We start from the raw sequence: 20,690 nt of genomic DNA on the forward strand, positions 1-20,690 counted from the left end.
TTTTAATCCATTTTTTTAGGATTTATTTGACATTTCCTGTTTCCCTTTTAACACCAATCCAATTGGATTTTAACATTTAACACATGAGCAAGAGTAAAAGGGAAATTAGCATACATTTCTCCACAAAAATCTATTTAACCTGCGGGTTAATTATTTTAGAAAAATCCCCCTTAAACAGAGCATCTGTGGCAGCACTTTTTTTTCCAAACATATATTTATTGGGTTTTTGCTTTCTTTACATCATAGACAAGCCAACAAAAGGAGCACAACAGTTAAATTATCACAAAACCAAGATGAAAATAGTATATAAGTGTATAACAAATTCTCCGTCCATATAGACATATGATGCACTAGAATACTAAAATTGTGTATGTGTACATAAGCACGCCTTTACACAATAATGAATAAACATAAATTATGAATAGATAAAAAAAGATGAAGATACACATTAGATTTATGGGCGTGTGTTGTATATAAATGTTGTACATTTTATTATTTATGTCTAATGCCGACATCATGACAACAAATAGATTGCTGCATTACAGCAGCACTGAAGCTGAAATGGGTGTTTTTTTCTACATTTTTCAATTTAGCACAGATGTTCAACAACCGTTCAGGAAGAAATTCCTCGTTAACAGAGAATGCCGTGCAGTCAATAGTTTTTGTGTTTAAAGTGCGTGACTGTAAAAGCTTGTCCTTTTCGTTCTCTACCTGTCGTTACTGCTGTCTCTCTCCGCCCTCACACAGAGCTAACAGCAGAACGGAAACCGCTCACTGAGTTAAATCATCTTGAGAAATGTTGAGAAATCACCGAGTGAAGCAGACTCCTGTTTATCTTCTTCTCTCTTGCAGACATGAATTATCAGAGTACATTGCCCCACCTCTGTTCAAAAAGCAGCCACCCCAGCAGTGGGTTACCATGGTGACACAGCACATGCAGCAAGTGCAGACCTTGAACCCGCACCAGGCCAGAGCACAGTTTCTGGGTAAGACCCCCTGTTCACATTAAGAGGCACCACAGGTAAAAACTGTGATTTTGGCTGAACCCGTTTTTTTACAATACTTTCTATGACTGGATTCCTCTCACTGTGTGTGTCATTTTGTGAATGTGATACTGTCAAAAGCTCCAGAACAAGCGACTATGTGGATCTTAGTTGAGTGTTGTTTCCAAAGTCAAGAATGAACTGTTGAGCGCAATTGATTAACAAATTAATCCGCACATTGACAGCAATCTGCATTTAGATGTGAAGAAGAAATGCTGTAACGTGTACATTTGCACTTTTTAAAGGATACTGTCATAATACAGGACGTTTTTGTGTCTTATAAAGGTTCTTCAGGGATGTAGTTTTACACAAACGTAATGTTAAGATACAGATTAAAGAAACGTTCTAAGTCAAACCAGCAGAGGACAAGATTTCTTGACTACGGAATGGGTTAAACCTAAAAACACTTAAATCCTATATTTCCCATGATGCAACTCAACCCGTAATGACCTTGATGACATCAGGGTAATTCTGTTCAGATTTGACAAAGCTCCTCCAGAGCCAACTTTTTTCGAAACTTGTGTCAAATCTGTAAAGTGTCCCTTTAACAAAGTATTTTTTGTCCAATTGATGTGATGAATAAAAGCATTTTGCACTCTTGCTATTTTCTGTGTCTTTGTGCGTGCAGGGCTGATCAGCGCATTCCCCATGTTCGGCTCCTCGTTCTTCTACATCCACAGCAGCAGCTCCACCACCTTCTACGCGCCCTGTATTGTTGCTGTCAATCAACATGGCCTCCACTTCCTGCACAAAAATACACACGTAAGGAACTGCACACATTCACAATCGCCAAGCACTCGTATGACTCAGCTGACACGTGACTGACACATGAGCCCAGAAGTAGAATCAGACGTGACTTCACAGTTTCAGTAGACCAGGGTTCTTTCTGGCTCAGAGTGGGTCTTTTTTTTTAGGGGGGGGGGGCATGATCGGTCTGCGTGCAGTAGTCTGTGTTACCTTATTTGGCAGAAATCTATTTCTGACAATTTGATAAACAATAATGTATATTATGCTTGAGTAAATATAACTCCAATTTATAAACTGGTTAAAAAAAATAATATTGTTATTGAAATAAATCACCGGGAGAGGTACAACCTGACTATAGAGATAAAACTGAGATTAGCACTTATATTGGGTTTTATGTTCTGCTTGTTCAACGGTTGTTTGGTAAATTCAGAATCAGAATCAGAAATATTTTATTGATCCCCGAAGGGAAACTCTGTGTTACAATTGCTCATATATTAGAAATATAAGAAATATAAATAAAGAAATATAAGGAGTGTGGATATTTACATAGTTAAAGGTATATTATGATACAGTATTTACATAAATAACATAATTAAGGTGTTGCAATAATAAATTGCTCTCAAACACATTAAGAGAGGATGTAAATTGCTATTTTTGTTCTCAATTCAAAAATTCCTGTATGCAAGAAAAACCCTGTGTGCTTGTGTGTTGTGTGACAGACTGTTGTGTGTTATAACATTTGGTCTCTGTGGTGCAGGAGCTGATGGCAGTGGTCCCCCTGGTGGAGGTGCAGTCCAGCCGCACCCAAAGGCCAACTGCTGGAACGAGTTACCCGTATGTAGACTTCACCCTGGGGGACTTGAACATGCAACGGGTCATTCAGCTGCAGCTGGAACAGGTATTACGCAAACATAGACAAGGACATTCAGAGGCCTCACATGGTTATTTTCAGAAGAGTTGCTGTGTAATTGTGCTCATGCTGGCTGTGTTTGTTCACAGGGCCTGGAGTTGTGTCGAGTCATCGCCATGCAGGTGGAAAACATGATGTCTGTGCGGGAGAGGAGACTCACCCTGCCACCCAGTGAAATCACCATGTTATAACTTATGCTCATGCCTCATTGTAACGCACACATTTGTATGAACCCACACATACATGTAGACGAAACCGTTATAAATAGCCTACCTCTTCTTGCCTTCAGGTATTTTAATATGCGATGTGAATGCATAAGTGTACCCTGAAATCAGACTCCTTTAACTTGATGATTATACTACATTACATGAAACAAAGTGCATCCTGAAGGCAATGAAAAGTCAATATAAGTTAATGTTTCTTTCAGGTTGACGCCTTTATAATTGCACTTACTACCTTAATTTTAATTGATCAAACACAAAAGATGTTTTAAAATGTGCAGAAATGGAAGAAACGTCTCAGGCCTGTGCCTTGTCATTACAAAGTTTTATAACTGATATGTAACATGTTTTTTATTTATATTTTTTATTGATACTGTTTACTGTGAAACTTGATAGTGAAACAATTGTTGTATATAACCAATATTAATCCATCAACCTTCTTGTTTTGTAAAGCATATTTTATCAAAATAAAATAAACGATTTTAAAGAGAGATATGAATAGTTCTGCGTGTGATTAAAATTATTAAACAGCAAATACTTGGTATAAAGAGGTATTTGAATAAAATAGAAGATTTTGATAGATATAAACAGTCAACATTAAAATAAGAATTAACAAAGCCTCTAAACTAGTAAATTAATAAACAGTCTTTGGCAGGGCTGCAAGTAATTTTTTTTTCTTTCTTGAAATTTTAAAAGTTTAAACGATGGATTGAACCATTAGTTAATCAAAAGGAAATTAATTTTTATCTTTTTCCATCAATCCAATTAGGTATTAATTGTTGTTAAAAGTTGTTTTAAGCAAAATTCTTCCTCCAACTTGTCTAAATCTGAAAATTGGCTGGTTTTATTCGTCTTAAATATTTTGTGTTTTAGACCAAACATGTAATTTTAATGTGTCAGTTTGGGCTTTGGTAAATTGTAATGGGCACTTTTTAAACTTTTAAACTTTTGTATGTTATTTTCTTGCTAATCAGTTAATTGTGTGGTATATTACACGTCAGAAATTTGTTTTTTTTAAAGGCCAACACAAGTCCACGTTTTTAAATTGCTTATTTGTTTGAACAAGTGTCTACAACCTAAAAGTATTTGATAGGTTAGTTATATAAAACCGACCAAATTGACCAAAAATTTCAGTTACCAATCTAAAAATTGGTATACACTATGTAGGTAAGGTATAGTAGATATGTAGGCTATAGTATGCATACAAATATCTACATGTAATGTTGAGCAGTTAGGCGTTAGTATTCAGATATATTTCACCACACAAACCTTAATTCACATTACAGAATCTTACAAAATGTGTAAACAATTTGTTCACGGTGGACTTTATGAAAGTAGATAAGAGGTTAGTGGGACAAAATTAGCACTAGTCTTGCGCGTGCCCTCAGGGCTCCTAAAATGGATTTTTAGTGTTCACGTGACGGTCCCTCCCAGGTCACCACTGAGCATGCGCACATCTCTAGCAGGTTACACGAGTTTATTTTCAGCCTTTTTTTTTAGGAGACGATGGTCTAAATTGACCGTGGTAAATCCTTGTGTGAATACAACAATGTTTTCCATGGACTCTTGGAGTTCAAACCTAAGAGGAAACGTCTCTGGAGCGCCGAGGTTTGGAATTTAACGGTGACATGTGAAATGTTGCTGCGTGGTTTGACAGTATTTCCAGGCGGCAACGGACAGACCAAGCCAGGCTAGTTTAAGCTAGCTAGCTGGTAGCCGAGCAGCTCGGGTAGATATCGTTTAGCTTTTCCGCTGGCTGAGCGTGTTGTAGTGTCGACGCAGATTTTATCACAGCTGTGCTTGTTTGTTAGCATCCGGTAATATTATCTACAAATTGTCACGTTTCACACAGGAGTGCTGTTTAAATGCACACACAGGACGGAGAAGAAACTAAGCCATTTTAGCTAACGTTACTTCAGTGCGCTTGACACCTCAGTGATTAAGTGGTCCTTAAGCTAGCGACATCTAGCTACCGTCAAAGACTCCCTTTGACATCAAGTCGGTTCATATTAACCAGTCAGTTAAAACAGTGCTGACATGCAGCGCTGATACATGCTAATTGTTAGCTAGGAGCTCACGTCGCACTACACTAGTCTTATTGGTTTGGCTGACATGGCAGCCAGCGGGTACTCTGACCTGAGGGAGAAGCTGAAATCCATGACTCCACACAGAGACGACTTTAAAAATAAATACGTGGACGGGACGAGTAACGGCAGCAGCGGAAAAAGTCGAAAGCGCAAGTTCCGAGAGTCCGACGACGATGAATATGAGCACAGCGATGACAGCGCGGAGCACCGTGAGCAGGAGGCCAGCCGGGTGAGGAGCAGTATCCTGCAAAAGAGCATCTTCTCACCGGAGGAGTGCGCTCTCATCGAGGAGAAGATCGACGACGTGGTTGCCAAAGGAGAGGCTGGACTTTACCGTGAGCACACAGTGGACAGGGCGCCCCTCCGCAACAAGTACTTCTTTGGGGAGGGTTACACGTATGGATCCCAGCTGGAGAAGCGTGGACCGGGCCAGGAGAGGCTGTACCGCAAAGGAGAAGTGAATGAGATCCCAAACTGGGTGCATGAGCTGGTGATCAAGCGTCTTGTGTCTAGTGGAGTGGTCCCAGAAGGGTTTGTCAACAGTGCTGTCATCAACGATTATCAACCAGGTGGCTGCATTGTGTCACATGTAGATCCTCTGCACATCTTTGCAAGGCCCATCGTGTCCGTGTCCTTCTTCAGTGACAGCGCGCTCTGCTTCGGCTGCCGCTTCCAGTTCAAACCGATCCGGGTGTCAGAGCCGGTGTTTGTCCTGCCTGTGAGAAGAGGGAGTGTCACAGTACTGAGGTGACTATGACACTGTGTTTGCTCTCAAGTGCTGATTGCATTACTGTTTTTGTGTGTCTGCCAAGGACTTACAGCATCTTTCTTTCTCAGTGGCTACGCTGCTGATGACATCACCCATTGCATCCGGCCCCAAGACATCAAGGAGCGGCGTGCAGTTATCATCCTTAGAAAGTGAGTCAACATACTGTCCTTTAACAAAAAATGGTCTTGAATGAAATGCTCTTTCTCTTATCCATGCCCTTGTACTTGTCCTTCCTCCTTTATTTGCCAGGACCAGACCAGATGCTCCTCGACTGGACTCTGACAGCCTGTTGAGCTCTTCTCCTCCTGTAAAGAGACCCCCTCCTCTGAAAGCCAAACGCTCTCATCGCAAAGCAGAGCCTGATGCTGCTCACAGGTATGCACCCACACAGTAGAGGTCTTCATGGGTCCGAAACCCAAAAAAAATAGACCTGATCTGAAAGGGGGCTTAGGGCAGTTACAGAGTTTGTCGATCTGATTAATCAGGCCAGAGGATAGTTACACCTGATATAGTCTATGTCCTTTGCGTTCCACTTCTGGGATTGCTCCGGTGCTGCAAGAAATTCCGCCGGATGCAGCTAACTAGACTATCTACCAAATCTGAGGTTACTCTCACACAACTATTTCGCAGCGGCTCTGTGAGGAGTTAGCACCACACATGACGATTCTGATTGGTTTAAAGAAATGGCATTAAACCAAAGCACGATGTTCTGGCAAAGCAAGACGACACCTGATATTAAAGGTCCCATGACATGGTGCTCTTTGGAGGCTTTTATATAGACCTTAGTGGTCCCCTAATACTGTTTCTGACGTCTCTTTCACAAAATTCAGCCTTGGTGCAGAATCACAGCCACTAGAGCCAGTCCCACAATGAGCTTTCCTTAGTATGTGCCATTTCTGGGTCCGTAGCTATTGAGGAAGAGAGAATGGGGGAGGCAAGGTGGAGGCATGGGGGTGTTGCCTTGACAAACCGCCACTTTGCTTGTTTGAAATCCATGATCATGGCCCATCCATGATCTCTCCAATGGACGGGCCAAATTCTCTGGGCGGGTAAAGCAGAGAAAGGGGAGGTAACATTGCTCCTTATGACCTCATAAGGGGCAAGATTTCAGACCCATCTGAGCTTTCATTTTCTCAAAGGCAGAGCAGGATACCCAGGGCTCGGTTTACACCTATCACCATTTCTAGCCACTGGGGGACCATAGACAGGCTGGGAAAACTTATATTAATGTTAAAAAAATATATACACACACACACACACACACACAGTAACAATCTGACCAACAGTCTTCTTAATTTGCATTCATACTGTGTGGATAAATAAAATAATATCCAACAAAATATAAACATATAGTCAATACGTATAATCAATATAAATATGCATTACTTATTTATATAAGCGCAATATTGATGCAGTCTATAAAACGGGCTGCAGAATTTGCTCTCTAATAACACTAAATGATGAGACTGATGTGAGAATGTATCAGTGGAGTCATTGAGAGGCAGGGTGGTAAGCGTCCCTCACGCCCACAATGGTCATTAATTAAGACTTCAAAGGCAAAATAATTAAAATCCAAAAGTGATGCAGCCAGTGAAAGAACAGACAACCTTCTCACACACCAGTTAATGTGCTGTCTGGATGAAGCCATGAGGAACATTAACTTAAAAGTCACCTATATCTGAATGATTAAAAGCCATCACTTCAACAGATTGATGAAGTCATTGTTGTTGCATGTTGCATGTCTGAAAAGGGGTTAAGACACACTTGTGCAAAGGAAATAGCTGAGACTGTAACAATGTGCTATTGTGTTCCGTTTGAGCAGGCGTCATGTAAGGTGCAAAAAACAGTGTACAATCAATCTGCATGTGATAAATCTGACTCAGTATCTCAAATCTTTGTCCACCAGGCCAAGGGTACTAGAGATGGATAAAGAGGAGAACAGACATCCGTCACACTCCCGTCATCGTCGTCACAGCATCAGTTCCGAGAACTACAGGAGACGTGGTCAAGACTCTGACAAACACCGGGAGAGTTACGGACGCAAAGTCAAAATGAGACGCCACTGAGCACTCCTCACACGTGCACACATAAATCAACCCATTCTTTTACGTATTTCAGTACTGTAACTTTCTATGATCATCATTTTCTTGCTCCAGTTTTAGTCTGGCACAAGGAGCCCAGTCATCATGTTGTCTGCAGTTTGATTTGAGTCTGATTTGTTTGTTTCTGGCAGACGAAGTTGGTGTCTTTGCTACACACTACAGAACCACAAGTTACTTACTTCAGTTGGGCTCTGTTGCTAAATTACGTTTAATTGAAAGTTTCTTGTTTCTATGTCCATAAATACTTCAGAATGGCATGTATTTTTTGTAACGATGTACAGACTGCAAGAGCTAAAAGAAGGATGTAGGTATGGACTTATACAAAAGAAAACCTGAGCTGTAATCTAACTTGTTATAATGTACAATATGTTTGTTTAATCTTTGATTGGGGGAACTCTTATGCAGAAAGAAACATGCTTTTTTTTGCACCTACCTTTCTGATCTTCAACTTTGCTGTGCCGTGTCAGATCTTTGTTCACTTCTGCGTCCCTGTTGCAGTTTTAAGTTGAAACAACAGATGGGCAGCCATGTTTTCTGTTATGATTTGATTCTGCAGTATGGCTTGTCTTGGTGGAGGTCAGAGTCCGGTGCATTAACTAAACTGATGTTTTATGGAGTGATGAAAAACTCAGGCCTTGTTTTATGCTCCTGTTTCTGTTTGAAGTTCCTTGTTGTAGTGACAGAGGCCACATTATTAACGTTCTCTATTAAATCAAAATGTCCCTCATTTAAAATCTGTGATATTTGGGTCAGACAGAACAAAACCAACCCTATTATGTCTTGTTTAACTTGCGTCTGAACGCGCGGCTGAGAAGAAACTTAATTTCCATGTTTATTTGTCCTTAATTTTGGTGTGTAAACACTGATCCATTTGTTCCTTGCTCCCAGTCAGCCATATTTGGCAGAGGTATGTATTAGCTCACTGTTATTCTAGAGTTACACATGAACAAAAATAACCTCTGTTCAGAGGAGAAGTGACTATGACAGAATGGGTTGTGTTCATGGTTTTTGGTACAGCTACAGTTGTGAACATGTTTGCAAAAGTTAAAATAGTCTGCAAGAGGCAAACACTGGAACTCCCCAAACAGAACGGCACACTAACTTTGTGGACACGGTGGCTTCGTGGGTTTAACAGGCCTTTTTTTTTTAAGCTAAAAATGTGCTGGCTGACTGGAATAAATCGGAAATTGTCTCCACAGAGTTGGTCTGCCATTCAGTAAAGTAGGGTTGTCCCTCAACCAAGCTGGCTGTTTAAGCACCAGGCTGAGGAACAGCAAACTGGAGTTGTCTTACTCTTATGTTGTTAGAGATCTATCTGGAGTCGTATTCAAGTTGACCTATTTTAAATTATCAAGCAAATAACTGGCCACAGCAGGCAATCAGAGATGTTTCTTTTTTTGCAATTACAATATAATTTCACTCGGATTTTGGAAACCAGTGACATGCATAGGAAACCAGTACAGTATATTAACGCTAGTGGCTTGTTCTAGGGTTTTTTGTCCATTTTGGGCCCATGTCATCTCTAAAGCACTCAGGGTCTTCACTAAACTCACCCTGAGGTGATTTCACACACCAGTTGCCTCAGTTTAGACCTTTACTGAATATGTTGTCACTCTTGTAGGCCTCTGAGCAGGAAGGGACACTGTCGGTAGAGCCGTCGGGATGTCATTAAAATGTAATGTTTTTTTTGGCTTCTGAACATTTTTATTGATCAATGTTAATTTAAGTTTCATATTAAGTGTTGATTTTCGCTTTTGCCATTCAATTTCTGTATCCCCCTAATATTCCTTTGATTGTTATATAAGTTTGTATATTATGCATCCTCGATATTTCCGGAAAGTTATTTATAATTCAATAAAGAAAAAACGTAAAATATATATGCTTTTAAATATTTCCAATTGTATATTTCTTAAACAAATAACAAATTCAAAGTGATCACAAATTAAACTTATTAACTTAATGTTAATTTCAAGTTTCATTTGATCAAGTCTTGGTAGTAAAGGCATAAATACGTTAGAAAAAATATTTGTTTTAATGTTATTGGTTATGGTGGAGCTAAGTTTTTACAACTTAATACTTATGTACTTTTGTTGTTTTAGCTGTAACAATGGATCCTTTCACTTTTTAAATTATGATATAGATATATACGTACAGTAGATATAGATATATACAATATATATATCCGAAATGTAGTGAAGTACAAAGCAGCATAAAATGGAAATACTTACGAAAAGAGTACAAGTATGTATCTCAAAATAGTCCTATATAATTTTGTAATTTTCCATCACTGCTAAATTGACTTTCGTGAGATTGTGTAGTTAGTTGGTTTTCTCCTGACCTCCTCATGGGGGCGGTGCTGCACCTTAACGTTGAATGCCAACTGCAATTAAAAGAACGAAGAAGAAACCAGCAGCTGTATCCTGTAGCTAGCTGGCAGAACTAGCTACATTTACTCTGTGTCCAATAACGGTAGAAATAAGAAATACGCGTTGTATCAAAAACACTGATGTTGTGGAGTCGAACTATATCGGTTATATTTCTCTCCGCGCTGAGTGGTAAGTATATTTAACTGTTGAGGGATAGCTGTCACTGACTGCTAATGTACCTATCTCTAGCACCTGTACCTAGCAGCTGGCTAGCTTCATAGATATAGCTATACATATGGGCTAGCGTTAGCTTTACCAACGCTGTTCTTCATGCTGCTAAAATGGCTATAAATAGTTGGCCGAATGGTCATGTTAGGTTAGCTATGGACATGGATCGTGTTGCGTTACTAATCGCTGGTGTTACATCTGTAGACACTGGAAACACTGGATACGATGGCAGCAGGTTTACACAAGTAAACATAGTTAAGCTAAACATTAAGCGTGGCATGTAATAACTGCAAGATGAGCAAAGGAAACAGTAAAAACGAAGCATTTTTATGTATAAGACTACGTTGTTACTGTCCCATGTATAGACGCTACCTGTCCCCTCACTTACAGTAACAACCTTGCGGTGTATGATGCTAATGTTACAAATCTGTCATTGCATCATTAAATATTAAATAATAACGCATATACTCTGCTCTGACGTTGAAAGTGCCCCAGCAGGACTGAACGTGGGGCAGACATTTGTTGTGCTGTAACTTGACCAGGAAGGTCGTTATAAGTTTGACCCAGCTCGTGTAACTCGTGGCATGTTTTGGGTCTATAAATAGAGCGTGTCTCGGTTCTTGGGACCCTGCTGTACCTCTGGCAAAAAGAGAGGACACGCACTCTGTTAAAATGGTTCACAGTCATGTCCTCCTGTGGCTATTTCTGAATCTCAGGTGCCTGGAGCTAAACATGATAAGCCCATGGTACACGTTCAAGTTGTGTACAAACTAAGCATAGGACTATGTTTATGTCATGGTCAAATATGTGTCTGCTCCTCAAATGAGCATGCGTGCTTGAAAGATTGGTTCACAGATCTCAAATCAAATACAGATTTTGGAATCAAATTCATATTTTCCCATCTTTAATAACCTCACCATTGGATTTAGTTAAAAGAGACCATGCACCACCTCTGCAGCTTCCTGCTACCCTTTATAACAGGTTAGAAAAGGCAGTTGTTCAACGTTGTCACAAAAGACATTTTGACACAGAAAGAAAAGCGGGTGTAATTAATAAACATTAATGATGGCTGTATTCCATTTTGTCTCACTGGAAATGCTTAATAAGACACTAGAATGGAACTAAACCATTGTAAATGTTATTATTACAACTGTGATTTTCCTCCTATGACAAGTCAAAAGGTCTCCTATGAAAAAGGCCTAATATATCTTGTGCAAAAAAGGCCTGTCTACCTTCAACATCTGACACAGAAGCAGCCAAGAGAAACAGTCACCCCGGTTCCTAAAGCTCTTTTTATAAGTAGTAGTGTTTTTATTATTATATTAGCTTCCTGTTCCTAAAAAGAAGATTTGTCATGGTTGTTAAAGTTCTAAAATAATGTCTCTAAATGTGTTGTGTTTAAGACCAGTGAGAGACGGCAGCAGAGTGGTTAGTTTCCCAAAACTGAAGTTGTCAGTTATAAATTATGGGAAGATTATAGTAATTAATGAATCATGTTACTGTGGACATTGTAAGAAAACACAAGAGACAATTTCTCAAGTGGCGCACACTAATGCATGAAAACTACATAGCAAAAAAAAGGCGCCGTCCAGCGCAAAAAAAACACGTCATCACGAATAGCCAACATTTAAAGGTACCATGATCCCCGAACAGTCACCATTACATGAAGTGACTATAATCAACAGTGTGTGGAACCACACTTAATAACCTAGTTGAATTATGTATGTCAAATTCACTACATTACTGTTGTATTCTATAGCCCAATATCACACAGTTGCTTAAAGGGGATTTATAATCTATAGAAATAGAAATGTTCTTCATGCCAACATCAAAACTTAATACAGTGAATCAGTGACTGTTTTAAAAATACACTTAAAGCTGCAGTGGGTAGAAAGTTATTTGACATACTGTAGTTTCTCCAAGTATAGCTCTGCTGTAGGGAGGATTCCTCCAAAACCTATTCTTTCATTTGGTGTTTTGGTGCTGTCTAACACATCGGTCCAAAACCAACCTGTCCGTACAGGTTGACTTGGGTGGAGATCACTCAGTCCAGTATTTACAGTATTTTAACACTCATCAAACCATTCATTGTTCCACGTATGAATACATTTGCATTTGTTTAGTATCTCAACTTATTCATTCATATTTTTTTCTCCTTTTAATTTCTCTACCGCCAGTACACATTTTAATGTTACTACTTTATTGCTGCATATGCTGTCATCTCATCTCATTGGTTATTCTGACTTCATAACATTCATGTGGAGGTTTAGCTGCATCCCATGATTTCAAGAGAAAGACTGCTGCAGGTAGTTTGTTTTCCCTCTCCCTGACAGTCACGTCCTGTGTTACTTTCTGCCCAGTTGAATTTTTGTTTTGCGTTCTCCTTTCCAAAGGCTAACCGCAAAAAAGGAAGCAATGAACTTCCAGGGCAGTCGGCGGCGAGGAGCGGATGGCATCGCCATGGTGATTGACTTCCTGCTGTCTAATGCCCGGCTGATTCTGGGAGTTGGTGGGGCTGCCATGCTAGGAATTGCTACACTGGCAGTGAAACGGGTGAGTGTTCTTCAGGTTGTTAGTACCACATCAGTGCAACGTTCATGCACTCTTCATTCGTCTGTATTTGGAGAAATTCATCACTGCAGAAATTCTGACCTGGGGAAAAGGAGCCCCTGTAAAGCCCAGGATTTTTCCTGAATCTTTAATGCACAAGTGCTATGCTAGCACTCAAAAAACTATTGAGCATTGAGTTGTAGTTTTAGTTGTCCACTTATAGATTGGCAGTTCATCCTACAGCTTTTTCATTACTTGTAGCAAGTTTTGTTGAATATCATGCCAAAACTACTCATTGCTAGGACTACAAATAGGTCTACTGCATCCCCAGCTTATATCAATATTATATATCAATAGTCAAATGGCTTGAGTTTAGGCAGACTATTGTTTGTTAAAATGATTGCTGTTTGGCAGCTGACTCTGGAATCTAATTAGCATCATTAACATTAACTCAAGCTTACAAATACATTTAATAACTTAAACACATTTTAAGTAGAGTTTTGTTTGGTAGTGGAATAAACGTAAAGACAGGAACTTTGTCAAAATGCATTTGGATAATGGTCAGCAGCAGCAATGTAAAATGTGAAATCTGTAGTTAATAGACTTCCTTGAGACAGAGGTTATCTGTGTGCCTCTTCAATCTGAATTGGTTGGCCTGCAGGAGATGCCAGTGGATGTACTCTGTATTTGGGCAACACATTATCAGTCATGCAGTGCAGCGTGTGTGACCGTGAGTGTTTGTGTTAAGCTGATAGAGCGCGCAGGCCGTGCAGCCGATGATGAAAAGGTGGAGCAGAAGATGGCTGAGTTGAGTTTGGTCTCTGCTTCCCCCACTCTGATCAAGAAGGGCATAAAGGGTGTGGTGATGAAACATGTTACCAAGGCAGCAAAACAGCAAAAAGGTACGTGCCACATCTCAGCGACCAAAAGTGCAACCTTCTGCAATATATTGCAATTTATTACCTTTTTTCCAACTTCAAATTTTTACCAATTTCAAATGATGTCCCCAAAAGTAAACTTTGTCAACACCTGTTTCATCTAAACAGATAAATGTCTCGGTTTGTTCCTCTCACTTCAATTTTATTGTCAAACAGACAAACTGACCAACACACATATATAATAATAAATCAATACTTGGCATCTGTAAATTGATACAGTATTGCCATGGAAAATATTGCAATACCATACTGTATCGATTTTTTCTTTTTTTTTCTCACAACCCCTGAAATACATAGATGTGTATATTCTAATCATCATTGTGGTCTCTTTCTCAATCAGCGGACCTGTGCCAACAACCTCAGATGTCCTCTCTGGAGTCTAAACCGGAGTCAAAGTCCAAGAGACTTCAGCTCTGTGTCCTCAGTTTGCAGGTATGCATTTTGGCTCTGAGGTCTAAAATGCATATATTATGCATTTAGTCTTAGCAGCTGCTGTAAAAGCTTGCTCAGTGTTGGCTCGTTAATTTATGCGTTTGTAACACGTTTTGTAAAGCTCAGTGCTTAGGGGATACGCATTGTTATGCACTGGTTAGGCTGCACCGAGCCCCGGGAGCCCTGCGTAATCAAAATAATGTGTGCTTGTGCACTGGCTGTATAGAAGAAGTCAAACCAGCATGAAAACAGCTTTGAGTTGATGTGCAGAACATCCACACAAGCAAAAATGTTGTGGATTTTTCTGGACAAGCTACATGAAACAATTTGGTCAGCGAATGATAGTAGAGCTGCCACAAACGCATGACTGGACATAAGAAGGGATTTGAAACAATGGGATTTGCCTTTTAAGAAAGCTTATGCAAATGTAACTGTAATGAATAGTTATCATCTTGCATCTTAATTTGTTTTGTTTTGTTTGATTGATAAGGATTCTTAAGCAGCAATAACAGAGTACACAAAGTATTGCTGTTTACTACTTTACTTCCTCGCAGCAACTTAATTGGCAAAGCGCCATGCCGTCAGAGTTCCTAAGTCTGCTTAGAGCCACAACATGACTTTGAATATTACACTACTCAAGAAGCAGCTGTACGCATTACCAGTAGAAATGTGAAAACTCCAAAACTGTTTTGTTAACTTCATATTTAGAGTTGTCGGCAACCCAGTAGGTGTGCCTCACTGAAGGATGCACAGACATGGTACAGTAGCTGTCTGCCTGAGCTCTGTATCATTGGAAAACTGTATAAAATGTGTTTAGGAGCGACTGCAGCAGTATTATCACACGAGGGCAGCACTAACTCCAAATGAGGTCCAGAGGGCTCAGTCTCAAGCTCTGGACATCTGCACTGAGATCCAGGGCTTTCTGCGCAGCCGTCTTCCTGACATGCCCCTGGGAGAAATGAGCCTCGGAGGTTCTCTGCTGGATGACCTGCAGGTACACACACAATGTATTCTCTTTCTGGCTGATAATACACCTTCACATAACTTGTTTTCCCCTTCAGTGAAGGGGGACAGTATTAGATAAATAAACCCTATGGGTATATTTCTGTGTATGTTTAGGTGGTTAGCGCGGACCATGCATGTCTGCTGGTGCCTCTACAGCTGGAAGCTTCTCTGTGGCGTCTCATCCCGGGAGAGGAAACGCTGCTCACACACCCGCTGCACTGGATGGTCCGCCGGGTCAATCTGGAATATTTTCCCAGAGGACTCAGCTACTGGGACAGGTGATGGCGCACACATAAAATGTTATGATACTAAAAAGTTAGTGGGACTAGTTTTAATAACTATTACTGCTAATTAGCAACAATTGTGTTTTTAATGCAAATACTGCAGAAGTGATTGTCAGGAAAATGAATGTGCCGACGTCTATTACATGTAAATACGTAAATAACTAACACTGGGGCTGCAACTAACGATCATTTTCATATTTAATTAATCTGCTGGATTTTTTTCCTGTTTAGTCTATCAAGAGCCCTTTACAGCTTTGCAAATCTCTCATTTGAGTTAGGGCTGGGCGATATGGAGAAAATCATACATCACGATATTTTTTGACCAAATACCTCGATGTTGATACCGCAACAATATTGTAGTGTTGACTATTGGTGTTTTCACAAGATATTTACACGAAGAGATTTTTGATAAATAATCATCAGTAATGTGGATATAATGACTAGTTAACAGCAAATAATAGAAGAGTTACAACAGTCTGGTAAGTTCAGAAAATGACATCACTTTACTGTAATCCCTCCTTTAAAACCAGGAAAAGACACCACTTATGCCATATGAGATTAGGATATCCAAAATGTATGTATAGTCTTGTATCGTGCAGCCCTACTACCTTTTCCGCCAGCCTTTGTTACTTACTAACATTGAAGCAGCAGTAACAGACTTAATCACAGCTCAAGGTAAGCAAGGACACGTTCTCCAGGAAAATTGAGCCATCCACTAAAACCAGTCTCTTCTCGTGTCTTGTAGGTACCTGGTGGGGGGTTACCTGTCCGCAGAAGCTGTTGTGAACATGTTTAGTAAAGCTGTCATGGAAACTATAAACTGGCCGTCCATCAGCAGCACTCTGGACTGTCTCGTCAGACCTGTCCTAGGAGGACCAGACCTAAAAGTGGAGATTCGGTGTGTGTCTGTTCTTTATTGTTATTTTTTATTGCTGGATGAGGAACAGTTTTTATTTTTTTATTTTTTTTATTTTTTTTAGCACCATTAGAGGTTACACATTGAAGTTAAGAGGGCAGTGATGACATAAATATTAATTGTTGATGCAGTCTAAAGTGTTAAAATTCACTTTCCAAAACATTTTTAAAAACTCTTTTAGTGGTAAGCTGCTGTTCATTTTGAAACATTGCTGTTGATTTACCCCCTTTTATCTGTAGCTAAATTGTGTCCCTAATGTGTAAAGGCTTTCCCCAAACCCCGTTAAATTGCTTGGGTAAACGGGATGCTAATAGAAAAACTTTCTCTCTAAAACTTTATGTTTTTAATGAATAATGGCTCAAAAGACTGTGTAAACAAATATAACTGAATGCAAGTTTAAACATGCACCTGTGTGATGTTTGTGTGTGTGTTTTCCTCCGGTTGTAAATCTTCAGGCCTGGGAACGAGTGGGCAGAGAGCAGTGATCAGTCCCTGTTTATCTCCATGCTGCCTCTGCTGCGGGAGGGGGACGTGGTTCTGACCGCCCAGCCTGAGCTCACCTCTCCCTGGGTCAACGCCTGGCACCTGTCTCTCTACCCGTGGGAGACTCAGCGCCTGACTCAGCTCGACACCGCTGACGACGGACACCGCAGACACACACTTAAAATCCTCAAGGCTGTGTGCAGACTGAACCCTGCCCTGCGGCCGCTTCAAGCCGCCCCGCTCGCCAATCTCATCCTGCACCTCAGTGACAGTGAGAGCGACTGGTCCGAGAGCAGCCTTCATGTGCGATTCCAGCAGTGCATCACAGAGCTGATTGGCTACCTCGAACAAGAGGCGTTACACAGTTACTTCAAGCCAGCTGTCAATCTGCTGAGCGGCCTGTCGGAGGACCAGGTGGACCAGATGGGCTTCATGCTCTACTGTGCCGTGTCAGAGCCAGAAATTTTGCTCATATAACTGTCTGCACACACATCGCCCAAGCTCTGACACACACACACACACACACACACACGAGAATCTTTTATCATTCAAAATGTTTGGTTCAAAGCAAAGATTTATTTCTTCCCTCTGTCTATACTCTTTGGTGAGCCCCTCCGTCCGGCTTTGAGGAAAGGGAACAGGGTACAGTTGGAGTGACGAAATGGCAGGCACCATGGACTGATGTCTAAACTAGAGGAGGAGAAGCTACAGAGAGACTGCAGATGTAAAAGTGATAATCAAGCTAAAATAATCACTCAGAGGAAAGGAGCTGAGGAAGTCTTTATCAAGATGTTTGAAGCGATGCTTCAGGATGTGCCTGAACGCCACAGCCAAGTGTGCATTTAAGTTTGCATGATTATAATTTTTCACGTGCATTCATTCTTTCTAGCCTCTACTGAGTGTGTGTCCTCTGCATTATTACCTAAGTCTATTTTAATATATTCTAACTATGCAGAAAAATGGATGACCCGCTGAAAACCAACAAGGTTTTAATGCACTTCTTAAACCATTCAGTCTCTGAGTTGAACATATTTAATGCAAAGTATATATTTTATCATACTGGAGGCTAAAGTGTGCAGTCTGTTGCCAAGCTGTTCTGGGTAAAAACCCTTTAGATTATAATTAAAGTTGCCTAACAATTTTATGCAGTTGCTTTTAAAAACCGTATATATGCTGTGGCCATTTCTTCAGTTAAAAATCGATTTTCTGTGATTGAAGAGTGAAACTGCTAATAACAATTAAAGCACGCAGATTCTCGCTCAGTTGCTTCAAAATTATTGTTTTCAAACTTGAAAATCGAGTGTCACAAAGATACGTCCCAGCCTGGTGTTTCACGTTAAACTTTTTCATACAACTTTATTTATCAGTGTGTTTAATGCCCCCTGAGTAGAATCGTGCAACTTTGTAAACATTTTGCACTAGTTTCATGCACATATCAATCAAAATGCTAAAATCATGTCATGTGAGAGCCAGCTGATAACCGTTACCATCAGCTGATGGCCTAAACAGCAGAAACGGATGGCTACCGACATGTGACATGGACACATCTGTCTTAAAACAACACTCTCATGCCCATATAGTATGTACATTAAATTTGGTACTGATTACTGTAAAAAATCGTCTTGCATGCTGGCAGAGAAGACATCCGTTCCTAAAGATTTCAATATAAGTGATGCGGAACAAAATCTTCTGAAAAAAATGTGAGCTTATCCTTAAATGTGCTGAAACTTATCAGAAAATATGAGGCTACTTTTTGTAGTTGTATTATGCTGTTTTCATTCATTAAATCATTCCTAATTTATACATTTAGTCTTAGTGGTGCAAGTTTTTTTTACTGTTAACTTTGACTGGTTTGTATGTGACACTGACCGGTTTGTTTAACGCAATGCAGTTCAACAGCACCACAAACTGCATCCTCTGAAATGATCATACAGTTAAATCCACTTAAACTTAAACTGAACACTTTGTAACCAGTAGTGGAATATAACTAATATAGGTACATTTACTAAGTACATTTTTGAGGTAGCCTACTTGCAGTTTACCTTCGTATATTTATACTTCTACTCCACAGCTTTTTTGGAAGCAAATATTGTACTTTTTACTTTAGTAATACAAAATATAAACAAGTTATGGTGATCAAATAATAAAACATTATTAAGCTACCCAGCAGTATGCTGTGAAAATAAAAACTTAGCTCCACCTTTACCAGTTGCAACATTAAAGTGATGTACACACTAATGCTTCAATCATAATCTAATAACATAAACACTATTCTAAAATGGACCGTTCTGTATAATGAGTAGCCTACTTCTGCTTTTGGTTCTTTAAAGAGCCTGTATTAAATGGTAGTACGCTTGTAATTTCACCTATTTATGTTTTGAATGCAGGACTACTTTCAGCGGATGTAAAAAAGAAAAGGTTTTACTTTGAAACTGGTGACCGGAAGTCTTCGTTTTTTGAGTTGACTTTGACTGATGTGCCGCTTTTGTAACTTTAAGTGTAGACCGGGCACCGGTCCGTCCCCGGGCCGGCCCCTATCACATGGCTAAATATGGGTGTAGAGCGCTCAGTTTGCCGGTCAAATAGGTGACACCGAGGCACGCGTAGTTTTAGCCTGGAACTTAGCTCACTAATAACTAAAAAGAAGAACACAAATCCCGGGAAGAAAAAGGGTACCTAACCTTGTGACTGCCGCCCGCAGGAAACTTTCGCTTCTCCGTCACGTTTCCTCTGGTGTCTGTTCCTGAAAACGCCGCTTGTTGTCGTGACAATTTTGAAGCGGAGAGGAAACTTCTTGAGGTTTTAATTTAATACAGCTTTCGCCGTGTGGTTGAAAACAACTGCGCAACAAGTATTTAACTATCGGCTGTTGTTGTTGTTGTTGTTGTTGTTGTTGTTGTTGTTGTTGTGGCGGCGTCCCGTGCGAACAGCTGACTCACCGAGTGAAGGCCGGGCCAGGTCGCACCGGGACGGGCCGGGACGTAGCTATGTTTGATCCCCAGGTTCAGACCCGCTGAGCACACCCTCCATGGGTTGACCGCTCACGGTCTGAAGATGATCGGGTCACCGGACCTGCTGGCCTTCACCGGCACCGAGGGGTTTGGGGAAGGAGAGGTGGACCAGGAGGGTCTACCTGAAGAGCTCTCTGTCCCCCTTTCGCCTCCATCCAACCCCTGGACCAGCTCAGCCCAGTTTCACAGAGACTTTATACTGGTGGCTGAATTTTCAGAGCAGGTGTGTGTGTTTTTAGTTTTTGATAATAAGCTGAATCGGCTACAGTGTCATTAAAATGACTTAGGCCTACTCGTTTTATAGAGTTATGATGGAGTTATAAGGAGAAATAAGATAAGATTAAGATCTTTATAGATCGGATATGTATTCCAATAGAATGAAGGTGTCCAGTGTCATAGCTCTGTAGTGTAACCTTAGGATTCAATAATTATACACATTGACTTACTTATTTTGGCCAAACAATATTCACATAAGTGAATTACTCTGTTTCATAAGTTATTTAATTACGTTTAACAAAGCACTGAAATTCCTAAAAAAAGGAAGTGTGGAATATTGAATTATTCTGCATACATTTTATTAAGTTATATCTTGACTTTT

At 40.2% G+C, this 20,690-nt stretch overlaps 4 protein-coding genes across 6 annotated transcripts in view; all 4 read left to right on the forward strand.

The window, feature by feature from the left end:
• myo15ab (myosin XVAb) overlaps positions 1-3,391 on the forward strand; it is a 52,750-nt gene extending 49,359 nt beyond the window's left edge. For both annotated transcript variants that reach the window (XM_032525133.1, XM_032525142.1), the window contains exons 73-76: positions 853-986; positions 1,672-1,805; positions 2,548-2,688; positions 2,790-3,391. In XM_032525133.1, coding sequence (XP_032381024.1) covers positions 853-986; positions 1,672-1,805; positions 2,548-2,688; positions 2,790-2,891 — 511 coding nt within the window. In that variant the 3' untranslated portion in view covers positions 2,892-3,391. The remainder of the gene's footprint in view (positions 1-852; positions 987-1,671; positions 1,806-2,547; positions 2,689-2,789) is intronic.
• Positions 3,392-4,347: 956 nt separating this feature from the next.
• alkbh5 (alkB homolog 5, RNA demethylase) lies at positions 4,348-8,606 on the forward strand. Its single transcript, XM_032525194.1, has 4 exons — positions 4,348-5,755; positions 5,846-5,926; positions 6,027-6,152; positions 7,684-8,606. The coding sequence occupies exons 1-4, from the start codon at positions 5,034-5,036 to the stop codon at positions 7,841-7,843; spliced, it is 1,089 nt and encodes a 362-aa protein (XP_032381085.1). The 5' UTR covers positions 4,348-5,033; the 3' UTR covers positions 7,844-8,606.
• Positions 8,607-10,242: 1,636 nt separating this feature from the next.
• Positions 10,243-18,884, forward strand: mief2 (mitochondrial elongation factor 2). 2 transcript variants are annotated; one of them, XR_004333360.1, is made up of 9 exons: positions 10,243-10,434; positions 12,867-13,026; positions 13,772-13,925; positions 14,302-14,393; positions 15,211-15,387; positions 15,513-15,676; positions 16,428-16,580; positions 17,054-17,611; positions 17,661-18,884. XR_004333360.1 is itself a non-coding variant. In XM_032525178.1 (8 exons), exons 2-8 carry the CDS (start codon positions 12,889-12,891, stop codon positions 17,556-17,558), a joined length of 1,383 nt encoding a protein of 460 aa, XP_032381069.1. In that variant the 5' UTR covers positions 10,243-10,434; positions 12,867-12,888; the 3' UTR covers positions 17,559-18,884. The 2 variants fall into 2 exon arrangements, 1 of the variants encoding a protein (XP_032381069.1); XM_032525178.1 differs by having other exon boundaries at positions 17,054-18,884.
• A 1,251-nt stretch (positions 18,885-20,135) lies between these two features.
• The window catches only part of smcr8b (Smith-Magenis syndrome chromosome region, candidate 8b), a 9,626-nt gene continuing 9,071 nt past the window's right edge, over positions 20,136-20,690 (forward strand). Inside the window, exon 1 of the mRNA XM_032525155.1 lies at positions 20,136-20,315. Within this exon, the coding sequence (XP_032381046.1) occupies positions 20,136-20,315 (180 nt within the window). The remainder of the gene's footprint in view (positions 20,316-20,690) is intronic.

Source organism: Etheostoma spectabile, chromosome 2 (genome assembly GCF_008692095.1).
Source record: "Etheostoma spectabile isolate EspeVRDwgs_2016 chromosome 2, UIUC_Espe_1.0, whole genome shotgun sequence".
NCBI classification, from domain to species: Eukaryota; Metazoa; Chordata; class Actinopteri; order Perciformes; family Percidae; genus Etheostoma; species Etheostoma spectabile.